We start from the raw sequence: 24,290 nt of genomic DNA, 5'->3' as shown, positions 1-24,290 counted from the left end.
CCAGCATTTGGTTTTGATTCTTTATTCTATTCAGAGGACAGCTTGGGTCTCTGGGTTTGATCCACAACACTGGTCTATGCTCCTGAGTTCCTCACTCCTACCCCCAGGACATTACCAAAAGCCTTGCCGCTCTCTCAGGGAAGTTCTACTTGGCTATCTTTGTCCACGGCAGCTCTTGGTGTGACACAGGGCAGAAGACTGGCATCGTGCAGGGTTGTTAGTAACCCTACATAAAACCTAACAGAAGCAGTTGTTTTCTCAGCTCAGGGTGATTGTTTGGCTTTGACTAGAAGAAGTGGTTGGTGGGTAGTGGTTTGGCAGTTGAAGCCTGGTGACGGGCCTTGCATTGTTGGAACTAAGGAAGGAGGCTGCCTTCTCTCTGACCACCAACTGCTGTAACCACAAAGTGCATGAAAATGTTTTTGAGAATATCCAAAAGGCATACTGATAGTTTGACTCACATAATTTCAAAGGCCACTGCTTTCTGGTTGTGACTTGTCAAGTGCACAGGGTTATGCAAGTTCAAAGCTGTGTTAGGCATATTTTGGAAAGGATAAGTTTTGCTTTATTTGATGTTAAGATGTATGGATAGGTAATGAGAAATTTGCACCCGTTTCTTCCTAAGAGAGGCTTTCACATACATGGTAACAGAATGGTTGTGATGCTGAGACTTTCATGTCTGACCCTTTGATGCTCTTAGTGAAATGGAGCCCTATAATTGAGACAGTGCTTCGACATGGATTTCCAGCAAAAAGGGGGGGAAAAAAACCAAGACTTTGAGGAGAAAAATATGTAAAAGCAAGATATATGTCTGAAAATTGATGTAATAATTTCTAGCACTTTGGTACTGCTTGGAAAAGGCAAGTCACACAGGTGGAAAGCCCACCATAATCTAACCAGCAGTCCAGTAGTTCTGTGCGTTTTGATTGTACCACGCAGGCACAACACAGTGTTTGTTTGAAGCAGGCATCATTCCCTTTAGATTTCCCCAAATACCCCAAGCTTCTGATAAATTCCTTTTCTCAATGTCTTGTAACAAAGACTAGTTAAAAGCAAGAAGACATAGTAAGCTGAATGGCAGGTGGTCTGGAAAGATTTGGCAGAAAATCCCAAAAGCCCAGCAGAAAACAAAATCTAGCTATTTGACAATATGAAATGAAATACATATCTAAAACTGTTGTGGCAGTTGCTTGATTTGCCTGCACAGTGGCTTAGGTTGCAACTTCCTTGAGTAGTCTTTGGTACCAGTTGGTATGTGGGGAATTTCTGTGGCAAGGCACACTTCAATTCCTTGAGTCCTCGGCGCAGCTTCTCCCTGGAGCAGAGCTGTTTGCCTTCTTACTGTGTGGTGCACACCCTCTCGCCTTTGCCAGGAGGCTGGGTTGTATATCCGCAGTGTGCCTTCTCCCTATCCAGGTTGCAGAAGGGGAACGAAAGGAAAATTAGGATCATCTTTGAGAGGGTCAATAATTGCCATGTTTTCTTTCCTGTATAAATACTACTTTTATACCACACTCCCCCAAGCCCGTGAACAGATGTTTTCATGAACATTGTTGGCTCTGTTTTTGTTTTGAAAAATTTGAAACATTTTTGAAAGAGGAGAGGAGTTGAAAAAAAAACCCTCATAATTGATTCTAATATATATTTAATTTGGCAGAACTTGAGAGAGACTTGCTGGGACAAGGCGGGACATTTCTTTGATCTCCCAGACTTCTTATCATGGAAGGCAACAGGTGTCACAGCACGGTATGTTAATTACAAGTTGGATTTTATTTGTGTTCTTCCAGTCCCCGGGTGTCTCTCTCTATATTGCTTTCTTAACTCCCTTTGACTGGCCATACTGTTTTTACATCTGCACGTGATTGTGCATACTTGAAACATCTTGAACCTATCTTCTGCCTCCACTACATATGCTCAAGCTCCATTGTTCCCTATCTTGCTGGAAATATGAGTATCCGAGGTGGCTGCCATTCATTAAGTGTGGACACACTAGAAGGAGATGTTAAAGCTCAGAGGTCACTACAGCTCTTTCTGAAGTTGCCTTCTAAGTGATACATTAAAGAGGAAAAAACATGTACATCAGAAATTAGGGTAGGAAATACCCACAAGGGGGTGGATGCTGACTAGGTGCGTGAACTATGAACTCGCATCACTTTCTGTGGAAATGTTCTAGAATTACCCGAACTACGGCAGCACCTATGTTATGTCAGCGGTTGCACTTGAGTAACTTACAAATGTTAAAAGTAAACCATGTGCCACCTGAGGTGCTTTTACAAAATCCTCATTGAGTACGAAGTTGTGGCTGCTGTGTGTGGGTAAGAAGACAGAGCCAGGTGTGAAACCTCAGTATGGCAAAGCAATGGTCATTTTGATCTCATCTTCAATGTGTAAGTGGACTTTTTTGTTGGACTTTATTTGGGGACCTCCAGTCCCCCAAAAGAGATCGATTATTAGTTATGAAAGCCTGATCTTTAGCTTAGTTGTTCCCAACTAGCTCTTATAACTTCAATTAACCTGTTTCTATTAATCTACATTCTGCCATGTGGGCTTTTTACCTCTCCTCCATTCTGGAAGTCTGATTTACTCCAAATCTTGCTGGAGTCTCTCACTCCTAGATTCAGCCCTCTGAGCTCTTCTCTCTGTACAGAAGCCTCGCCTAACTTTTCCTGCCTATTTGTTGACCATTCAGCTTTTTATTAAGCCAATCACAACAATGCATCTTTACACGGTGTACAAATCCCACACCATCAAAGGGATGTGTGGAAAATGGTGGGTCTTTTGACTCGAGAAGGAGTCAGGGACTGGACTGCAACCTTTGAAGACAAGAAGCAGTTGGCGAGGACAGATAAAGTTGTATAAGTTGGCTTGTTAGTTTCAAAATAATTGGTTGTCTAGTTTCTTCTTTCTGGCAGAGTCTTTACATTAAGTTTCTGATAGAGTGCACAGAAGTCCCAATGGTCTTCCCATGCTCCAGCTACAGTAAATAAGTTGTCTCTCCAGGCCTAGTGTGCGCGACTCATCTGTCAATCCTCTTGTAGTTAGTAGGAGTTAGATACTGTGGATAGGTATGCAGTGTGTACTATTAAATACCAAAGTGTTTGCAAACAAAAGTCCTTACTGTCTGTCCCATCCCCAGAACAAGGGAGATGAGGTCTGGAATGGAATGTGTCAATGCCAAAAGAACTCTGGGCAACAGAACAGGAACTTGGCACCCAACAAGTCAAGGAGAGGCTCAGATTTGGTGTTCATTTGGCTCGTTCATGTGCTTGTTTTGGGTGACTTTGATGAAGTGGGTGCCAAAAAAGCTAGAGGGTGTTTTTCTTTTCTGTTATTGCAGGCTAACAAGGGATTGAGTTTCACCTGGTGTAAAGGTTACATGCTTGTTTTTGGCAATAACAGTGTAAGAAGGCCCTGCTTCCTTCTTCCTCCTTCTCTCCTCTGAAAAAAAATGGAATTTTGTTGTTTTTATCCAAAATGCACTGAGAAAATCAATACTGGGCCTGTGATTGTTTTGTCATCCACGTCTTCCCCTTTTACTGTGTTAATGAAAAGAGTTACTGCTACTTTAATAATAACAATAATAATAATATGTAATAATATTAATAACAAATGGTTATCCTTCACCAAGGGCCTTTCTTTTACCCACGGTAAGCATTGACAAATGAAGCTCCATTGGTACTCAGCAGCCATCTGTTCGAGCAGGTGGTGTTAGTACTATTTTGCAATTTAAGAATTGAAATTGAATATGTTAGTAATTTGCCATATTCTAGCCACTGAGTGGGTAACTGTTCAGATCATGAGAAATGGTTAATCAGAAATGTGAATAATAAAATTGTTCATAATCAGACAAAAATATATTCATATACATTCACATATTTCTATGTATATATCTTCTAAAGAGATTTGAGGTGAATTTTAGTAAATGAAATAAAAATATGGCTATATATATATATATATATATATAATGTATACACACACACACAGCCACCAGTCACTGGATCAATGTACAGCACAAAAGAAAATAAACAACAAAGCAAAGAAAAACCACACAAAAAACCAAAATAAAGTAAAATATTAATACAGTGACTGTATCAATGCTGAAGTTTGTAAAAGCATTTTTTTTTTTTTTTTTTTTTTTTTTTGGTAAGGTTGTGTTTGTAAGCTTCCTGGTGACCTGGTGACCAGAATGAAAAGGGAGCGTGGGCAGCCTAACCAAAGTGATGAATACCGGTAGCTGTCTAGAGAACTGACTTTGTCTAACCTAGTAGAGCTGAGAAAGCTGATATTATTATATCGTGTTATATTATATCATATTATATTATGATATTCCATAAATTATTTATAAGTATGTTCTATTAATTCAATCATAATTTCAAATAAGCATTTGAAAATAGTTTTAGGTTTACAGGAACATTGTGAATATGCACAGAGTTCTCAGATGCCAGATGTCAAACTTCCTGTAGCCAATATATTAGTATATGGTGTGTTTGTTATAATTAAGGAATTGATATTGACATATCATTAACTATGTTTTTGGAGCAGATTTCTTCATATAGTGGTGTGTGACACTGTTCTTGGGAGATATGAGCACATGATTACTCCTCCAGATAGGGAGCCAACTAAAACCACCAAAATCCAACTGATGCCAGTGAGTTTGCTGCTAGTTCCGTACAGGAATGTCAATGATGGGTTACTTACAGGACCTTGAGTCACTCAAAGACAGCTATGTCACAAAACCCCTCCCTAGCATGGATGTTCACCAAATCTGCACAATTTGCAGACAACTTGACAGGTTGGAGTGTCTCTTCCAGGCAGCTCAGTTGGTTTCTGCCTTTTCCCATCAGCTTTGCCGGCTGAGTGTTAGGTGTTTAGTGTGTCTGAGAATGTCTCTCAGTAGTCCATACCCACTTTTATACACTTGGAGAGGGAGAATCCTAGGAAACCTAGTCAGTTTCAGGGGCTTCCTGAAGCCTTTGAGTTTGCTTTTTGAGGTTAAGGAGCTTCCTTGCAGGATAGAATGTTTCACACCCTGCCCATACCCTTTGGGACACCCTGCATCACGAGCTTCGCTCCAAGGTAGAAGATTTTATACAGGTGGAATTTGCTACATGACACCTTCATTTTTTAACCTAAACAGCCATTCTTGGTTCCACAATACGGCATCGTTTGGGCACTTCTTTTTGACTTCCTTTGACTGTCCTACTTTATCAGAACTTTCTTGTTTTGGCAATCTTGCTCTCCTTGAAGCAGGTAGGTCCTGAATATTGTGGGGTTTCCCCCTTTAGAATGTATCTGATGTTTTTGTCTAGATGAACATGGATGTCTGTTCTGGGGAGATAACATAGCATTCTCATCACTGTTGATTCTGTTTGTCACTGTGTTGGCGCTTGCCTTGCCCGCTCTGTGTTGCGTTGTACTCTTTGGGATGGCTTCACAGTGTACAGCACACCTACAGAATAAGGCGTTTTTTTTTTTTTTTAAACTCCTGGAGGGCAGAAACACTGCATATATCATGGCAAAATATTTTCTATTGGAGAATTGTCTTTTCAGTTCACTTATTTTGATTCACTTGAGCCAAAGGAAATGGATGAGTAGACTTCTCAGGTACAGGACAGAATGTATGTTTCATTCAGAGGTTATGCGCTACATTTTCTGGGACATTCGTATACCCTAAGGGGAAACAGGGCTGAGTTTTTCTAAAATCTTGAATTTATTTCCCCTTGTATTTATATACTTTTATTTTCTTCTCACCTCTACAATAATATACAATTCTATGTAGGTTCTCACTGAATAACCTTTCTCTTATTTTAAGGAAATGAAATTATGACCTTTAGAAACTGAATGTGGTGACTCATGCCTATAATCCAAGTCCATGGGAGGCTGAGTCAGGAGGATTGCTGTGAGTTCAAGGCCAGCCTGGGCTACACAGTGAGCTCCAGCCAGCCTGCTAAAGGATGGCAGTCAGCCTCAAAACAATAAGAATAACGATAACAAAACCCTGCAGTCTCCTTTAAAATATCAGCCATTTTCCTTATTTGGTTACTTCTCTGTGTCTCTGTGCATTGGTTAATAAGGGATAATATTGTGTTGTTCATTTTCCGATGATTCCTTGCTTAATTTGTCAGGAGATGGTTGTGGTTGGTCTATTGATCTGTCATCATTTTATAAAGTAATTTTCAGCAGCTCCAAGGTAGCAGTATTATTTATGATTTCATTCCAGCTTTTACTTAATAATATTTTATTTTTGCTATCAGTATTATTTGAAAATAATACCCATGTAATATTTTAATCAGTTAGTATACCTGTATCTATCTTGTCAATTTTGGGGGCATAATACATGGTTGTAATAATTTGAATCTTGAAATGTCTCCAAGCCTCCCCATCCCCCGTACTGAAGCCTTGATCTATGGGTCTAGGTGCTGAGGGGGAAGGGTTGAACCTGTAGATGGTGGAGCCCTAATACAAACAGGTAGGTGTCCCTTTAACAGGGATATTGTGGTCCTTTTTCTCTCTTTGTTTGCCTATAGCCATGAGATGTGCAGATTCCCCCACTATGAGCTTCTACCTTAATGTGTACCCATGTCACAGGCCTACAGTTCACGGGGATAGGCAGTTACAGACTGTAACTTCGGAAACCATGAACTCAAATAAGCCCTTTCCTTCCACAAATAAATGACCTCATCTATTTTGTCATAGCAAGAAGAAGCTAATCGTCACAGGAATCTTATTTAAATTCACATTTTCTTATTAAATCCAACCCCCTCCTATGTCATTTGTCTCTCATACTCATTGTTTAAACCTCTTGCAGGAATCTTGCTCTTAAAGGTTTTGAGTGCTACTTACTTTTTGTTGACATTGGGGTTCTGACTGATAGCAGCATCATACAAAGAACGTAGGCTAGGAATGAAAAGCTACCACATTGGTTATCTTAGAAGATACCCGCTTACCTCTAATGTATAGAATTCTGATTTACTGAGTAGATAATGGAGCTCAGCAGCTCATGGTGAACACCATGTGCATGTTCATATGTATGTGTGTATGTACGTATATACGTATGCACATGTGACTGCTGAGCAGGGTAGAAGACTACACACACCAACTGCAGTTTACACGTCGGACCACGTAATCCAGTAGCCGTCTGGATACAGACCTGCTCACATGTCCCCATCCTACAGCACTGGAAGCCACTTGGCCACACTGGGCCTTAGGAGATAGCATTATTAGCTCACCTTGTCTTTAACACAGTGACTCAGAATGCGGCCTGATGTGATCTCTGGTCTCTCTGTGATCAGGTAGTTTTTCTTATCCTCATGGAGAAAGGTAAGAGATAGGATATGAGGTCCTCTGTCTGCTGGTGCTACTCAGAGGGTGCACAGCTTGGGGGAAAATCTTTTCTACTCAGGGTGAGGGAGGATCTCTTCCACACCGAGATCTGCCTCTGGTAGTGTGTTGCAGTCTCTAATCTTGTAGTACTTGTCCTCCTGGCTTCTTTGGCATATCTGAGATAAGACAACTAAAATAAAGTTACCTTTATTGAGATATAATTAGCATACAATGCAGTTTGTTTATTTAAAGTATATAGTTCAATGGTTTGGGTATATTTAATTATGTATTCTATGGTATATAATTTACCAAGTATATACTATAGTGATACTGATTATATTCATAGTGTTTTATAAATGTCACCACTGTTTCCAGAACTTGTTTATTATGCCAGACCGACCTGTCATTATTATCTCCTACTGCAGCTTTTACCAGCCCCCGTTAACCTTCCATCTATCTTGTCTGTTATAGATAGTCTGTGTACATTATTGACCCTTTTATGTATATATTATTTTGCTCAATGGCGTCCTCAAGGTTTATGCTCATTGTTGTATGTGCTCAAATCCCCTTTTCTTTTATGACTCGACAGTAATGCTCATTTTCACACACACTGCATCTGCTCATCCCTTCGTCTGTTGATGTGCATTCTGGGGAATACTGCTTGGTTTCTACCCATTGGCCTAAGAATCACAATGTAGTAGATTTTGGCAACTTAGTTTGTTTTCTGTTGCTATAACCTGGGACTAGATGATCTGTAAATAAAAGACAATCTCTTAGCTCACAGCTCGAGTCATCTGCTCAGCTTCTTGTTGGGGCCTCATGGGGTGTCAACAAAAGAGCCCAAGTGAGAAAGACTGGAGGCTGACCCACTGCATAAGGTCCTGTTCTCTTGATCTCTAAATCAGTCCCTAGTCTCAGTAGACCTAAGCTATTATCCAAAGAGACATCAATATGTTAATGAGGGTACTTCATCTATGACCTGCATTCCGATTAGGTCCTCCTCCTTAAAGATCTGTTATCTCCCAGTACTGTAAGAATAAACCAAGCTTCCAGCCCATGAACCTTTGGGACCAACAAGGTCCAAAATTTACCAGATAGTTCATAAGAATCTGTTCAAGTACCCACTTTTAGTTCTTAGGAGTATCGTCTTGTAGTTGAAGCTGGTGCATGCAGAAATTCCGTGTGTAGCTCTCTTAGGAGCTGCCTTTCTTCTTCAGTTAAGAAGGGTTCCGGTTTCCTCACATTCTTGGCAGCACTTATTTTCTTTCCTTTCTTAAAAAAATAAAAAAGCTATTATAATCAGTGTAAAGTGGTCCCTTGTTGTGATTTAATAGTCTTCTTAAATCTTAGTGCTCTCTGGTTCAAAGTGAAATTGACTGAATTTGCTCATCGTCGTAGGTAGGATGTTTTGGCTAGACCTTGAAGGGAGAAGCAGTTATTCACGATCTGTTCCGTGCTGATGCATTTTGATTTGCATTGTTTTATGGTTGTATTGAAGGATGATTTCTCAGAACAGTGCTAGATAAAATAGCCCTTCTCAGTTCTAGGAAGAATGATTCAGTCTTCTCTGATCAGCTTATTCTTGAATACAGTTAATAATGCTGAGAAATGTCCTGTAAATTTGAAATCTCGTTTACCCTTATTTTTGGAAGATAAGGAATATGTTTTTGCTCTGTTCAGAAGACGTATAACCTTTATGTCTTCATTCATGAGTAACAGAAAAAATTAAAAATTAAAAATAACGAAGCCATGCCCTAAAAGTTGATTCTGTCCTATAAATAAATCTAGACAGTTTTTGGACTATTGTAAGGGTCCCATGAAGTCATTATGGATATTAATTCTTTTACCGTTTTTATTTCCCTGTGTTTTAAATTATGAATTCATGCTTGAGATCACTTTGTAGTCTAGGGTATTTCTGTAGTGTCCATGGTAAAAAAGATGGCAGGGGCACATATGTGTGCCACACAGCTGAGCTAGCCTTATATAAATGATCTTCCAGGGAGATCTGTGCAGCACTAGTATTTATATATCATCAGCCAACACTTAGTTTTATGGTCAAAGCTAGCCAGAGAGAGAGGCAGTAAAATATAGGATGTTAGCCTGGTACCTTTCTACCCAAATAAACTTGGAAATTTTCTTATCTTTAAAGAAGAAAAATAAAAGACAGTTGCTTTTGAACAGGTTAAAAAGACAATTACATAACTATCATTTCTCAGTAAATTGCATTGACCAATGTCCTAGATACCAATTTATAGTATTTTGATCATAATTACAGAGAACAGTGTGCATGGTGCTTATGGAGAAGATGATAATAAAGTCTGAAGCAGCCTTAGCTCAGCTCCTGCCATTCTCTCATCCACTCATCCACTTACTTTTGGTCCATACTAACAGTACCAATGTGATACTAACTAAGCAGTTGGAGGCGACACATTTTTTGAACTCTTAAAATCCATATAAGTAATGGGGCTAGGGGCTTCAGAGATGGCTCAGTGGGTATAAACATGTGTTTTTCTTCTAGAGATTCTCAGTTGAGTTTCCAGTACCCATGTTTGGTGGCTCACAGCTACCTATGACCTCACCTTCAGAGGATCCAATACCTTCCTCCGGCCTCCATGGTCCTGCACTCATGTGACGTACCTCCACACAGACATATAGTTAAAATTATTTTCAAATCTTTTGGAAACATGAAGTGGAGCCAAATGGTCTTTAGCTCAAACTGTTCACTGATATTATTTGCCTTGGGGACCTATTTAATCCCCGTTAACCCACTTCCTCTTACTGAAGGACAAAGCACAGTCTGTTTTACATAGAAAATACAATGCCGTGGATAAGATCTCTGCTAGTTCTATCTCACATCATGGTACATGGCAAGGGATATTTGCCATGTACCGTTTGTCCTTACTTTAGGTCGAGTTTGTTTATTTATTTTAGTATTATATTAAATTTAAACTCAACTAAGTAGCTCATGTGTAGGAGAAAAATTTGAGCCTTTCAGAAACAAATAAACTTGTTTGATGCTCCTGCTATGCCTTCCAGTTTGGTGGACCTATCTTGTCTTCTTTAGTGAGGCACTGAATGAAAATAATCCAGTACATCAGAGCCGTTGTGAGCGTGAAGATGTAAATAGCTATGGGGATTCCTTTCGCAAGACAGCTCAGAGGCTTAAAGTCTACCAGGAGTAAGAAAATGGACGTTACAGGGCCAGACAGGGACAGGAGAGGCAGTGAAGGTTAAATGTCATGCCTTCTCATCCATGCATAAGAAAGCCCAGGTTCTTGAGAACTTCTGTTCTATTGCTGTGCTATGTAGATACAGGCACCTCTCTGTCCATGTGGTAGATGAAGGCAGGGAGGTCAAGGCAGCTTCTTTTAATGTTTAGACATAGAGCACATCTAGATGGAAAAGGTTCCATAAACGTCCTCATATTTGCCTTGGGGTTTAGTTGCTATGTGTGACTGCAGTGGCAGTGAGGTGTGCCCATGTTGAGACCCACTAGTCTGACAGTGTTTGACGTCTATAAGGTTCTTCCCCAGGTCCTCTGCTGTGTAGATCTAGATGTAGATTTTGTGTGGTGGAAGATGGTAATAATTTCCAACTGAATCGCCATATAGCTTTTCCTCTACTTAACCTTTTATCTTCTCAGGCCTTGAATCATCTTTAGAATTTATTTCCATTTGCTCTTTTAATTTAGTAAAGTGGAGCAATCTCAGAATTTGGTTTCTCATTTACAAATAAGTACAGTGGTATATTCTCTGTTGGCAGTGCTGGAACTGAGAACATGATACTGCAGTCAAAAGTATTTACCCTGAGGGTGAGACCACTAGATGGTCGGTAAGATGTTTGTACTGTGATTTGCTTTGGGTACCTTTTCTTGAAACCAAATCTCAGAATGGATATCTTTGTTGACACTTTTTTTAAAAAAAAAAATCAGGAAAGGCAGGTTACAAATCAGAATTTTTTTTTTTAAAGATTTATTTATTTATTATGTATACAATGTTCTGCCTGCATGTGTTTCTGAAGGCCGGAAGTTGGCACCAGATCTTATTAGAGATGGTTGTAAGTCACCATGTGGTTGCTGGGAATTGAACTCAGGACTTCTGGTAGAACAATCAGTGCTCTTAACCGCTGAGCCATCTCTCCAGCCCCTTTGTTGACTCTTAAATTAGTTTGATAAATTAAATTAGGATGAACCCCTTTGCCAAGGAACTATTTCGTGGATGATTGGACCTTCGGATTATGTTGTTCTTACTACTTTACTCTGGTAGCTTTCAGACTGATCCAGTGTGATAACAGGTATCAGCATCTATACTGAAGTCCATGATACAGCACAGCTTCCACAGTGATGGGACGCAGGATGAGGAAATAGCATGGCTGGGAGTTCGAAGGATTCGTCTAGTACTGTGTGTCCTGACTCTCAGCCTCAGCCTCCTCGTCTATGAGCTGAAGATAAGATGACTTTGACCAGCTTCCTTTTGGGTTTTTCTTAGGCTCTTTCCCTTGGGATAGCTAGTTAAGTCTTTTCCAAGAATTAGACCACTGGGATCCTCACTTATGTGGAAGTTTTAAATCTTCCTTTTCTTCCTCTTTTGCTTAGTTTCTTCTTAAAAATTAATATATCTTTTTTTTGTTGTTGTTGCCATGTTCATTTTCCTTTTCTCTCAAGGGCCTTTGAAGAAAAATTTTAAATGTCATTAAGAAACTGCTGTCAGGGAACCCTTTGTTCTAAAGTCATTTAGAAGATTGCTTTCAGTTTTCTTAATGCAAAAAAAAAAATCAACCTATATTGTTAAAATGTGCCAAGCACTGCATTCATTAATGAAAACTAGCAGCTTTGTTTACTGCCCAGGTCTTGTTCCTTTCAGAATCTGAGCCCTCTCCCCAGGCTTCCTAAACAGTCTTCAGCTCCCCCAGCCTCCCAGTTTCCTTAGAGTTTTCAACCTTCCTGGGTCTTATCTAGCAAGGTAGCTTGTCATTTAAAAACCAGCGTTCCAAATGCCACATTCACCTGTGTCTCCTACCCTTTGCCTCATCCCTAGGCACATCCTTGCTTCATATTCTGTCTAAATGGAGCTGGAGACAGTTTCAAAAGAGGTGCTTGGACCTTTAATTAGCATTGGCAAGCGTCTGCTTGGGGTTTCGCTCTGCAGGCTCTCTGGAAGTCAGGTTGGGTAGAGTAGGGAGGGGAAGGGGGCTCTGAACTAGACGTGTTCCTGGCAGCGGGCCCTGGAGGCTGAGAGCTCAGAGCCAACCATGATGTCATTTCTGAATTTAAGGGGTCTCGCTAATCCAAGGCAGTGTCTCTTAATTGGACAAAGGAAAAGCTGCCTGATAAGCAAGTCTCACCAGGAGCTCTTTGAGTCTAGATTGTGCTGAGGAAACGCGGCCCTGAGGAAGGAGAGGTCTCTTCTCTGCTGTTTACAACTTCCCCTTTCTCCATTGTCCTTTCTTCTCACTTATTTGGCCAATTTAGCCCCACAGTCTGGCCTCTGCAGTGACTTGATGTGAAATTTGAGAAACATATGTAGTTTTCTATTTCAGGAAAATGATCTCAGGGATTGAATGTGGGCTTTTTTTTTTTCCTTTCCTCTTTTTGGCTGTTAAGCTCTGATCTTGCCCAGTGTGGTTTTTTTGATGATGGGAAAGAGGCTTCGAAGTGCTTTTTATCAGAATTTCATGCAATAAAACTTTCGGATTGGTTTCTTTACTTTGGCCCCCATCTCCTCCCAGGCCCACAACACAGTGTCATCTGTTCTGCTGAAGTGGGAAGAAACACACATTGTTCCCATTACAATGGCTTCATTGCTACTTGCACACACATGGAGAAAAACGACCACTGTGTCTATCCATCACAAAAGCTATTTTAACTGTTCCTCAGTGGAGGACTAGGGGGTCCGTGTACTGTTTGACAGAAAGGAAAGGAGATCCTTTGGGGGGAGTTTGCCTATGTTTTGCTTTGGGAAAGAGATGGACTCTTGGCATTTCCCTAGAACCATCGCCTGTGAGTTGTTCCTCTCTCCTCTGGGTGTCTGCAGTAGAATAAGGCGTGGCCCAGGCTTCTGAAGAGCAGGTCAGCCGGTGGCAAGGAAAAGGCTGCAGGAGGAGGCTTCTGCCCATTAATGAGACTTGCTTCTCAAAGACAGCGGTGTGTGTGCTTTTCTGTCTGGGTATCCAGGGAATGCCTGCTGAATTAACAGGCAATAATGGACTATAATGGAAGTTACCACAGGACTTCTAGGACATGCTAGGAGTGGAGAAAGAGAGAGGGGGGAGGAGGGAGGGAGGGAGGGAGGGAGGGAGGGAGGGAGAGAGAGAGAGAGAGAGAGAGAGAGAGAGAGAGAAAGAGAGCGAGAGAGAGCTTTCTACTCCAGATATAGGCTAAGGTGGAAGGCAGAGGAGAAAGCCAATGGAGGAGGATTTATTCTGTGGGAAGCGAACTACATTCTGGGATATTGAACATTTGTCCTGGAAGCGAGCTACATTCTGGGATATTGAACATTTGTCCTGGGTGTTCCTGATAGTGTGCTGAGGAATGTGTTCTGGATCACAAGCTCTAAAGAACAGAGAGACTGGGCCCTTACTGTATGGGAATGCTTCTTACTGTGATCTTTCTTGCAGGGAGGAAAGGGTGAAATCTCTAGTTCCTTTTACACTGTACTCAAGTCTACTTCCTTTGATGTCTTGTAGTGAATTGCCTTCAAGCCTAACATTTTCTGTTTGTTGAAACCGATTGGAAAAGTTTAAGGGATTGTCCGGCCATGGTAGAGGTGACATTTGGTGAAACAAATGCAGGACTTAAATATCACATGGTACAGTCAGTTGTTGGTGGGGAAGGCTTGGCAAGAGTCCAGGCTGGAGTCAGAGCACTTCTGTGTAGGCTTTTCTGATCTGACCAAAGGCACCTGTATCCTCAAAGCTCAGGTGGTTTTTGTTTAGTTTTGTTTTTTCATTATAAATAAATATTCATTCTTATCCTTGGTTTTCTGTTCATAATCCAGTATTTCCTTTCCTAAAGAGTGTCCACATAGAAGCTTCTAGTCCTAAAAATCCTGAATTTGCCTTTGGAAAGCAGCGTGAAAGCATCCTTCATGGGAGGAAGGAAGTGGGCTCAAGGATGAGCAGGTCCACCAGAGGACCTCACATTAAACTATCTTTGCACTTTCTTCCCTTATTTGTTCATCATGGTTTGGCTTGAAGGTTGGAAGAGGTCTTATGTAGAAAGCTTTGGGTCCAACAGAATAAAGATGGAATACCAGTTCCCTTCATGACTATTATTGCCAAGGCTGGAGCTTGATAAGAGGTTGGACATAAAAACATTCACCTTTAAGACGTTGTCACTGCAAGGACATCATGAGTTCCATATTTAAGCCTATTTGAGAGACAGTGAGGTGGTTCCGCATGTAAAGGTGTTTGCTGTGAAGACTGTTGACTAAGTTTGATCCTGTGAACCTATGTGATGGAAGGAGAGAACCAATACCTTCTTGCAGGTTGTCCTCTGACTTCCATGTATGTGCCATAGTGATGGTGACTCTCCCTAACAGACAAACAAATAAGTGTAATAAAAATTGTAACAAGCACCTGAATTAAGTTAGGAACCAAACCTTTAAACCCATGACCTTGAGGAAACATTTAAGTTCCAGAACATACCACCATCTTTGAGCACTATGAATATAGCTTCAAATACACTTTTAAGATTGATTTTTTTTTCATAGTGCCCAAACTGAGCTGCTTTTCCCTTCCCACATTCAATATAAACATTCCAGTCATATCAGATATCCCCCAGGCTTGGGCAAGCCAGCCTTTGTATGTCTGTCATCTGTTGATCATCCTTTAAGATACACCTAAAAATCTGATTGTTTGTGAAACCATTCAAGCTGCACTGTGTGGTTTAGAGACCTGTCTTATATTTTGGATCTTGAATAACTCCCTTCCCCTGCCAGACTCATGTGCTAAAGGCTTGGTCCCCCTGGAAGCACTTTTGAGAGATGGTCAACCTTTAAAGGGTTGACCTAGTGTGAGGTCTTCAGATCATGGGGTTGTGTCCTCAAAGGCAATAGTGAGTGAGATTCTGTTTTCCTTTCTTCCCACAAGTGAGAAGCTTGCTAGGCCAGGCACGCCTACCATTAAGGCCTGCCTTGCTGCTGATCAGATTGACATCTGAATCTTTTTACTGTGTATTTAGAGTGGTGCATGCATTCCTTATATGACGGAGAGCTGATTGACTCTCCCTCTCCAGTGTTCCTGTAGTTCCAGTCTTTTTCACATGGTACTGTGATTACTTCCTGACACATTTCTTCTTGAAGCTCAGAAACTCACTGGATGATTTCTTCTGATTTGTAACCTCCTTTGCTGTTTATTCAATGTGCACAACACCTGTTAGATGATTTGGACCAGCAGGTCCCTGAGATGGAAGACTGGGGGAATCAGAAATGGTAAAGAAAATAGGAAAATTTGGATCAGGACGCCTTGCCCAAGCTATATCTTATGTGAATCAGTTCTTCCTCTTTCTCTTCTTCTTCTTTTCAAAGAAAAATAGCATGTTATATTCTATTTGAAGAAAACTATTGCACAATGGGACAAAGTTAGCATGATAATCAAGCGATGTTGTACAAAGGGAACACAGGCTATCTCAAATGTGCACAGCAACCTTGGGCTAATAACCATCATCCTTTGTGGGAAAGAGTTGGGTTCTCAGGGTTCAAAGTCACAGGTTCCCCAAGGCCCTGGCCCTAAGCCATTACTGACCTTGCCAATAATGCTCCTGGTTTTCCACAAGGAACTATGTTCCTTGTCTACGCATCTGTACCTAGGTCAAGCCTTGGATTGGTCTGGCTCCCAATAGTTAGGTGCTGAGAGATTTGAAATGATAGCTCAGAAAGGATTGTTCTTTCTGCTATACTTAAAGGACATATTTTTGTTCCAGAAAAGCTATATGGTATATAGGTCACATAGAATTATATGTTTCCAATTTAAGAAATGGTTTGAAAATCTGACTTGTTTCCCACTTGGGATGATTGTAGTATATCTTTGTTTCCCTCCTTTTAGTCATCTGATCAAGCAGATAATGTTTTCAAACAACTCCTTACATATATCTTCCTTGCTAGTTTATAATGGCGTGAGTGCAGGGACTGCACAGCTCTGTCCCCAGTTGATGCCATATTATGATTTGATGAAACACAGACCACACCTATAATGATGATGTCATTAGATTGGAATTATTGGAGCTCAACATTTCCTACTGTCTATCATGTGTTTGTAGTTAAGCTGAGGTTTTTATAAGACGTATAATTAAAAGAAAATTAGTACCTTTCAAAGTAATAAAAGTCATTGTAATCTTAGATTAATTTCTTATTAGAAGGACACAGAGGGTGCAGTCTGAGTACACAGTGCTGTAGAGTGATGTCTCAGGCCCACACGTGGACTCATTCAGTGTGAGTCAGTGGCTCTCGAAGAGCAGCTACATTCTTGGTGAGCACTCTACAGAGGCACATCATTCATCTTTTATAGTGTGTGTGTGTGCCCACATGTGCATGTGTGTGAGTGTTTTTATATTTTAACGTGTTTAGGCACACATATCCCTGGCATTGTATTATAGTGGACTCCAGTATTCAATACAGTGACACGCCATACAAAATTTTAGCCTACGAGCTCTCAGTTCCACTACACAGTGTAGATATAAAATGAGCTCTTCTTGGTTTATATAAGTATACTCTGTGATATTTGTTACCTAATAATGCATTTTGTGAAATGTATTGTTTGATTTTTTGTTTGTTTGTTTGTTTTTTTCGAGACAGGGTTTCTCTGTAGCTTTGGAGCCTGTCCCGGAACTAGCTCTTGTAGACCAGGCTGGCCTTGAACTCACAGAGATCCACCTGCCTCTGCTTCCCCAGTGCTGGGATTAAAGGTGTGCACCACCATTGCCTGAGTTATGAAATATATTTTTTATTGTTACCTTAGTATTTTGTGTTAACATTTACTTGTGTTAATGTCCACTAGGCACAGATTTATTTTAGCTATACTAATCCCTTCATTGTTCCCTACATCCTTGTGTTATATAGTGTGCGTATATATATGTACATGACATATTTATTATTAATAATAATTATTATTATTATGTCAGAATATAGTATGTTCTTTATATAGGAAAACTCAGGCTCAAAGAAGGAACCTATCTGTGTTCACCCCAGTTAATGAGTCATAGAGCTGGGATTGGAATCCCAGAATTTAGGCTGTTTACCGTTATGGTATATGATACCTATTAATGATTTTTTTAAAAAAAAATGATTATGAAAAGAATCAAACCAAAAAGTAGTTTTCTAAGGTAAGGATTTATTTGTAAACATGCACCCTGAACTCACTGTCCTCTAAGTGGAGAACCAGATCAGTCCCTGAGTGTCCAGTGAGGATGTATTAGGAAGGCACCTTCTGTGTCCCCAGCCCCAGCCTACTGATTAAGAAATGCTCAGAACTGGGACGGAATGGTCTGTTTAGCAGACTCTCTGGGGAACTTTGATGCCTGTTAAAACTTGAGACGCACTGTTAAAAATCAGTTATTTTCTCTGGCAGTTTACTTCCTTTGTATTCTGTAGAGAATTGCATGTTGGGGGAACATCCCCGGGATGTATGTTACATTTGTGTGTGGGAATCTAGCTCTGCAGTCGTCTATTTTAGAGTTTCTGAGAGTTTGGAAGTTTGGGATTTATCGGATTTATCTGTCCTGATGTGCTGTGGTTTCTCCTGTTTCCCTTCTCTGATGACTGATGGGTCTCAGGATCACAGACCTTATAAAGCATAAACCCTTCTGCATGTGTGTCGTCTGTCATCTTCACCCTTCCCTGGTGGTGAAGATGGAGCTCATCATGGCAGGGATTGCAAGAGACAAGAAGTAAAACTGCTAGGAAGTGGGTGACCAGAGTTGTGTAGTTCATTATGTTTCTCAGCGGAGCCTCGGTCCTATTAACTGTTGGATTGTGCATACGAAAGACAAGGATTCCAAGCTTCGAAGTAGACTTGGGGCTGGGTGCAGATTCCTTACCCTTCGAAAGTGACTGTTGTGTAAGACTCTTCATTGTCAAGTGGGGGTACCCAGACCTGCTGACAGTAGGTCCCACAGTGAGGATTTGTCAGGTAGGTGGTAGGCATGTAAGCCGTGCTGCTCTGTTGGACGGCACCTGGAGAGTGAGGGTTAGCCGCCAGCATCATTGTCAGAGAGTATTCTAAGAAATGGATTACAGATTTTCCAAGCATTGAGGAATCTGGAATGCTCCAGAATGGCTCATGTTCTACAAAATGGAATTCTGGGAAGTCCAATTGCAGAAGAAACCCAGGTATCAGTTTGAACTCTATGTTTAAAATTCACTTGTCTTTAGAAAAGTAATCTAAAAGTGATTTTGACAGTATTAGAACTGGGATGTAAGATTTACTCTGTGTTAAAGGGTTAGTTGCTAAAAGCCTAGAACTAATATATAAAATATCAATGTATTTGTCAGAGGGGCCTGGTATTTAAAAGGTTCTATTAACAAGGAGCAATTATTGCACTGTGTGATACTTAAGTCTGCAAAGACTAACCTTAATTCTGCTGGTATTCCATTGGATGACTTATCATGGCTGCTGATATACAGGGTGAAATAGTATGCTTTACCAAACCAAAAGTCAAGTAGCTTCAGATAAGAACATAGGGAAACTTTCTGAGTGCTAATGGACACAGAAACAACTCAAGTATTTGGTCATTGTAATGAGTTTAGCCAGAAAGTATCCACAATACAGAATCAAATCACAGGGAAAAAATAAGTAAGTACAAATAGACCAAAGGCAAGGCAGTGATGAGTAGACTCCGTGACAAGCAGAGGCGCTCAGAGGGAGGCTTTTTACATGACTGTGGAGAGGTTCATTGATGTCTGCTTGCTGATGCCACCCCACCACACAGGTTGACATTAACGGTGGGCCATGTGCCACAAAAGAAAAGAGTGATAGTCCCATGCCTTGCTTCAAAGAGTGCTCAGCTTACCGAGCTTCATTTTCATATTTTACTCTTTGCTCATTCGCAGAGCGCTTTAGAATCAGCTCATGGAAGCCCCAGACTTCAAAGGGAGCTCATTCTAGTTTGACAACAGTTGCATCCATTTCCCGGGCTCTTTGACCTTTGAATAACATGCACTCAGGTCAGAGCTGTCAACTGTCTGTAAGAGAATCCATGCAGATCAAGGACTTGATACTTTTAAAAGCACATCTAAAGAACGGGGCCTTGCTAATTTTGTTTTTCCAGGAATGAATTTTGGGAAGCGCCAGCAGCTGCTGTCGTCTTAGGGAGATAGAACATTGGAGAGTGGGGGACTGGGCCTCGACTTACAGTGTGATCGTGTACCCTTTATTACAAGATGCACGCGATGCATTTTTCTCCAGCTGCATTTAATTTTATCTCATTATGATTGATCATGATTATTTGACTATAAAAGTAAAAAAAAAATGGTGCTGGGGCAATGACTCAGAGTTAGAGTACTCGCTGCAAAGGCAAGGGGACTCGAGTTTGGATCCCAGAAACCACGTAAATGCCAGGTGTATGTGAAATTGCTTTCTTGCAATTCTAGCCCTAAAAGACTGCGACATCTATCTCATTAAGCTGGCTAGTGAGACTAGCTTTCTTAGTGAGCTCTGAGTTTTATTAAGAGACCCTGTTTCAAAGAGTAAGGTGGGGAGCAATGAAGGAAAGTTCCCGAGTTTTCTTTGGTATGTTTCAAGTAGTTCTGACGTCCTTGAATTTTGAAAAAAAAAAAAAAATTCTAGAAGTCTGGTTTGATTTAGGCAGGATCTGGCTGGGAAACTAGCATTACAGAATCTCCAGTATAATTGTGTCTGTTTCTGTGGAATAGTAACAGTTATATCAGCCTCCACTTATATAGCCCTATCTTCTTAAGAATGCAAAGCAGTACCTTTTTCTGCATGAACTCCCGTTCCCCGAATACATCAGTTCAACATGAGATGTTGACCATGGTTTCAAATTACAGAGGAAGGGTACGTGAATGTGGTGACACTGTGGGAGGTGTATTTTTGGAAGCACCTACATTTGGGATAAAGAGGACATGTAAGACTTCCTTTAGCTGTTAACTTTGAGGCATTGATGTCACCATTTTCTCATCTACATAGAAGGGTCAGTAACAATCAGTATTTACTAGGGTTATTGTGGCGGCTGATTGTGTTAAGACATGTAGAACATTGGCATGGTAATGCTGCCGCATGCTGCGCCCACAACAATGCCCTCGTCTACTTTGGTTTTAACATGTCAGCCAAGTTTGAGTTGAAATGTCCCCTGTCTCTTGCTAATTGTGCATTCTCTGAAATGACAGTAGGATTTAACCCAGCTACTATAATGACTTATGTGTTTGACATTGTGTGGGCTCCTTTGTCTGTGTTGTTTCTCATTTCATGCTTTAGTTTTCTGAGGTAGCTGTGGTTGTATCTGTTTTGTAGATGACCAAGCTCAGCTTTAAAGAAACTTATCATAATAACAGAGTTAGATTGAGATCCTAAACTGATTTGCTGAAACTCTTGGCTCCCTGCAAAGGCTCCTCACAGCAAGTTTTTTTTTTTTTTTTTTTTTTTTTTTTTTTTTTACTTATTTATTTATTTTTATTCTTTTTTAATTAAAATTTCCACCTGCTCCCCATTTCCCATTTCCCTCCCCTCCTCCCAAATATTGCCCTCCCCCCACTTCCCTCCCCCTATCCCCACTCCTCTTCTCCTCCCCCCACTCCATTCCCCCTCCCTCTCGATACTGAAGAGCAGTCCAAATTCTCTGCCCTGCGGGAAGACCAAGGTCTTCTATCTACGTCCAGGAAGGTGAGCGTCCAAACAGGCTAAGCACCCACAAAGCCAGTTCATGTATTAGGATCGAAACCTAGTGCCATTGTCCTTGGCTTCTCATCAGTCTTCATTGACCGCCATGCTCAGAGAGTCCGGAATCAACCCATGCTTATTCAGTCCCAGACCAGCTGGCCTTGGTGGGCTCCCAATAAATCAGTTCCACTGTCACAGTGGGTGGGTGCATCCCTCGTGGTCCTGATTTTTTGCTCATGTTCTCCCTCCTTCTGCTCCTCATTTGGACCTTAAGAGCTCAGACCGTTGCTCCAAATTGAGACTCTCACAGCAAGTTTTATTCATTGTAGTTGGAATAGCAATAGCACCTTGTCAGGGTTGCTGCTTGTCCTGTCATTTGCTGGGCATTCTTGACATGACACACAGTAATTTGTTGTCATCTCCAGCTATGTTTGTTTTTGTTTTCTCAGTTAGAAGCCTCCTTTTCCATGATTCCTGTGTTAGAGATGGGAAGACAATTCTGAAGAACTTTAGACTCACACATGCCATCTAGTGTAGCGCATATCTGGTTACCTGTGAGTCTGTGCCCTCTCCTTTACTCCATGAGTGTAGGGCTGCTAAGTCCGGATGCCTGTAGGAAAACCACGAATGTTCAATTCATGAACTTTAATATGAAAAACATTTTGGCCCCAAAGTTTTGCTTTTCTGTTTGTTCTGAAAGTTGTTAAGGAAACTGACTCAGCTAAAGCCAAGCATTTACGAATCAAATATGTTTGGATGTTAGGGTGGAGTACTCTTTATACATTCATTTCTGGCACTCAGAAGCACAGCAATTTTAGACTGGGGTGCAAAGATGTAATGTATTCCGTGCAGTCTCAGCTTGTATTTCTTGCCATAGCAAATGGAAGTACTTTGTAAGTTGTGCTTTGGGATTCCACGCGTTTCTTTCCCTGTATAGTCAGATCTTCCATATAAATGATCAGTATTCCATTTCCTTCATCCATTTATGTATTAATTAATTAATTTATTTATTCACTTATTTATTCATCCACTCCCTAGCTCCCTATGATATAAATTTTTCTCTTTTTACCTGTCTTAGAGAACAACATTGATTTTATATTGTGGTTGTGTCTTAACATAGCCTCTAGGCACATCTGTGTACCTAGCAACACTGCCATCCACTTCAGAGACTCAGAACCGTGAGGGAGTGTCCTGGTGGGCTATATTTTGAAGTCTTCATTCCAGTGATTGGTGAACAGGAACAAAATACCGAAAAATGGAACCTTCATTTTTCTTTAACGTTTTTGTGCTATTCATGTTTTTATTTCATTTATGTCAAGCTATTATCAATATTCTTTTACACAGTTTTAGAGTTCTTATTCTCTATGAAATAAAAAGGTAATAAAGTTGATAATCTTTTAAGTTTTCTTTATAAAATGTGAGGAATCATAAGTAGAATCTTTTTCTGAAGGACCCTTGACATAGGTACAGCACATAACAAAATGTTATATAATTCTGTTATTTAATTTTTTGTTATAAATATTAGACATAAACTGTGGTATATGTGTTAAAATTGTAAACCTGAGTTTTTAATAGTACTTTGCTTAGTGTCACTTAACCTTTTCTATAAAAGTCATATATCAAATAAAAAAAAGCTATTTTTTTTCCTTTTTTCCTTTTCAGCTCATCTAGCTAATGCTCTCTCCTTGAAATTTGGCTTAACTCTATCTATTAAATTACTTTATATTTCTTAATCACCAGTATATGGAGCACACTATCATGGTAGACTCTTGTGCCCCGTCTTCTATGATGTTCCCTGAACCTAAGGTGTAGGAGTTTTGTTGTAAACATGCCAACTGGGGTTGGGCACGCCCAAAGTCATTTGTTCTCACCATTTTGATGAGTTTTCCTTTTCTGTAATGTCTCCCATCTGCTGCAAAGGGAAGTTTCTTTGATGAGGGCTAAGATGTATACTTAGCTGTGCGAACAACGGCAGTGTTTAGACTGCAGCTAGAAGTCATACTAGAAAGTGACAGTAGTGACTTGTCCCTAGGTTCTATGGCCTCATCAGCCATGGATTCTTGGGCAGGTTTACAGTACCAGGCATGAATTCCCTCCTATTGAATAGGCCTTGTAGTCCAATTAGATTGCCATTGTCTAGACCCTGGACATAAGTGCCACTGTTGTACATTCTTGGTGTCTCTCTCTGTTCTAGTCATTGTTGTGGTTCCCAAGAAATCTCAACAATAATGTAGTCACCAAAACAAAACATGAAAGATGACAATAACAGTTGACATGCAGATGTGGATGGGGAGAATCTCACAAGGTTATCTGCACCATTAGGTGTATAGCCAAAGGTAACTAATGACTACTGAGAGGGGAAATCAGTTCTCTAGGGACATGTCCCCTCTTAGGTTATTCAGTACAAAGTGGTATTGGTTAGCCCCCCCCCACACACACATGCTAGCAACGGTAAAGGGATTCAGTGTGTTGTAGTTGTAAATTTATGTGTATATATAAACTGCTATGTGTGTAAATGATATAGTTCTTAGAATTTCTGAAAGTAAATATTGTATTTATATTATTGGAATTGTTGTAATGTCTAGATATGATGGAATCTCTTACAGTTGGGTTGTCATTGAAACACTTAGGGTTGATGTTGGGATCGTTAATGCCAAAGACGAGACTGACCATGTCATGATGTTTACTGAATGCTGTTGCCACATGTTCTTAATGGAATTTTGTTCTAAGAATGTAGAAAATGTTGGGAGGCTAAGATGCTAAGAGACTTTGAAGGTCACAAGTAATCTTGGTGGGAGTTAAATGATGAAGCTCAGGCTTGTTATCCTTGTTGGTCCTCTCTGCCACTCAGTAAATATTCATGGATTAAGTGTTATTAGTTTCTTCAATGATATGAATTTAGTGATGGAGATAAACACTGTGTTGACTGAGTTTTCTGTCCTGCCCAGTATCTGCAGTTGTTAAGTTCCAAAGAAGTTACACAGAGGTCTACATTAGCTATAAACTGAGTGGCCCATTAGTTCAGGCTTCTTATTAACTCTTGTAACTTATATTAGCCCATTATTCTTGTCTATGTTAGCCACATGGCTCGGTACCTTATTTGGCAAGGCAGTCACATTTGCTTATTCTGTGGCTGG

At 40.4% G+C, this 24,290-nt stretch overlaps 1 protein-coding gene across 2 annotated transcripts in view; it reads left to right on the top strand.

Annotated features, from left to right (window-relative positions):
• The window catches only part of Fggy (FGGY carbohydrate kinase domain containing), a 369,568-nt gene that overhangs the window by 58,440 nt on the left and 286,838 nt on the right, over positions 1 to 24,290 (top strand). For both annotated transcript variants that reach the window (XM_057785384.1, XM_057785385.1), the window contains exon 5: positions 1,658 to 1,746. In XM_057785384.1, the coding sequence (XP_057641367.1) occupies positions 1,658 to 1,746 (89 nt within the window). The remainder of the gene's footprint in view (positions 1 to 1,657; positions 1,747 to 24,290) is intronic.

This window comes from Chionomys nivalis, chromosome 11 (genome assembly GCF_950005125.1).
Source record: "Chionomys nivalis chromosome 11, mChiNiv1.1, whole genome shotgun sequence".
Taxonomy (NCBI): Eukaryota; Metazoa; Chordata; class Mammalia; order Rodentia; family Cricetidae; genus Chionomys; species Chionomys nivalis.
Note: the sequence above shows the minus strand (reverse complement) of the source record. Positions and strands in the feature narration are given on the sequence as shown.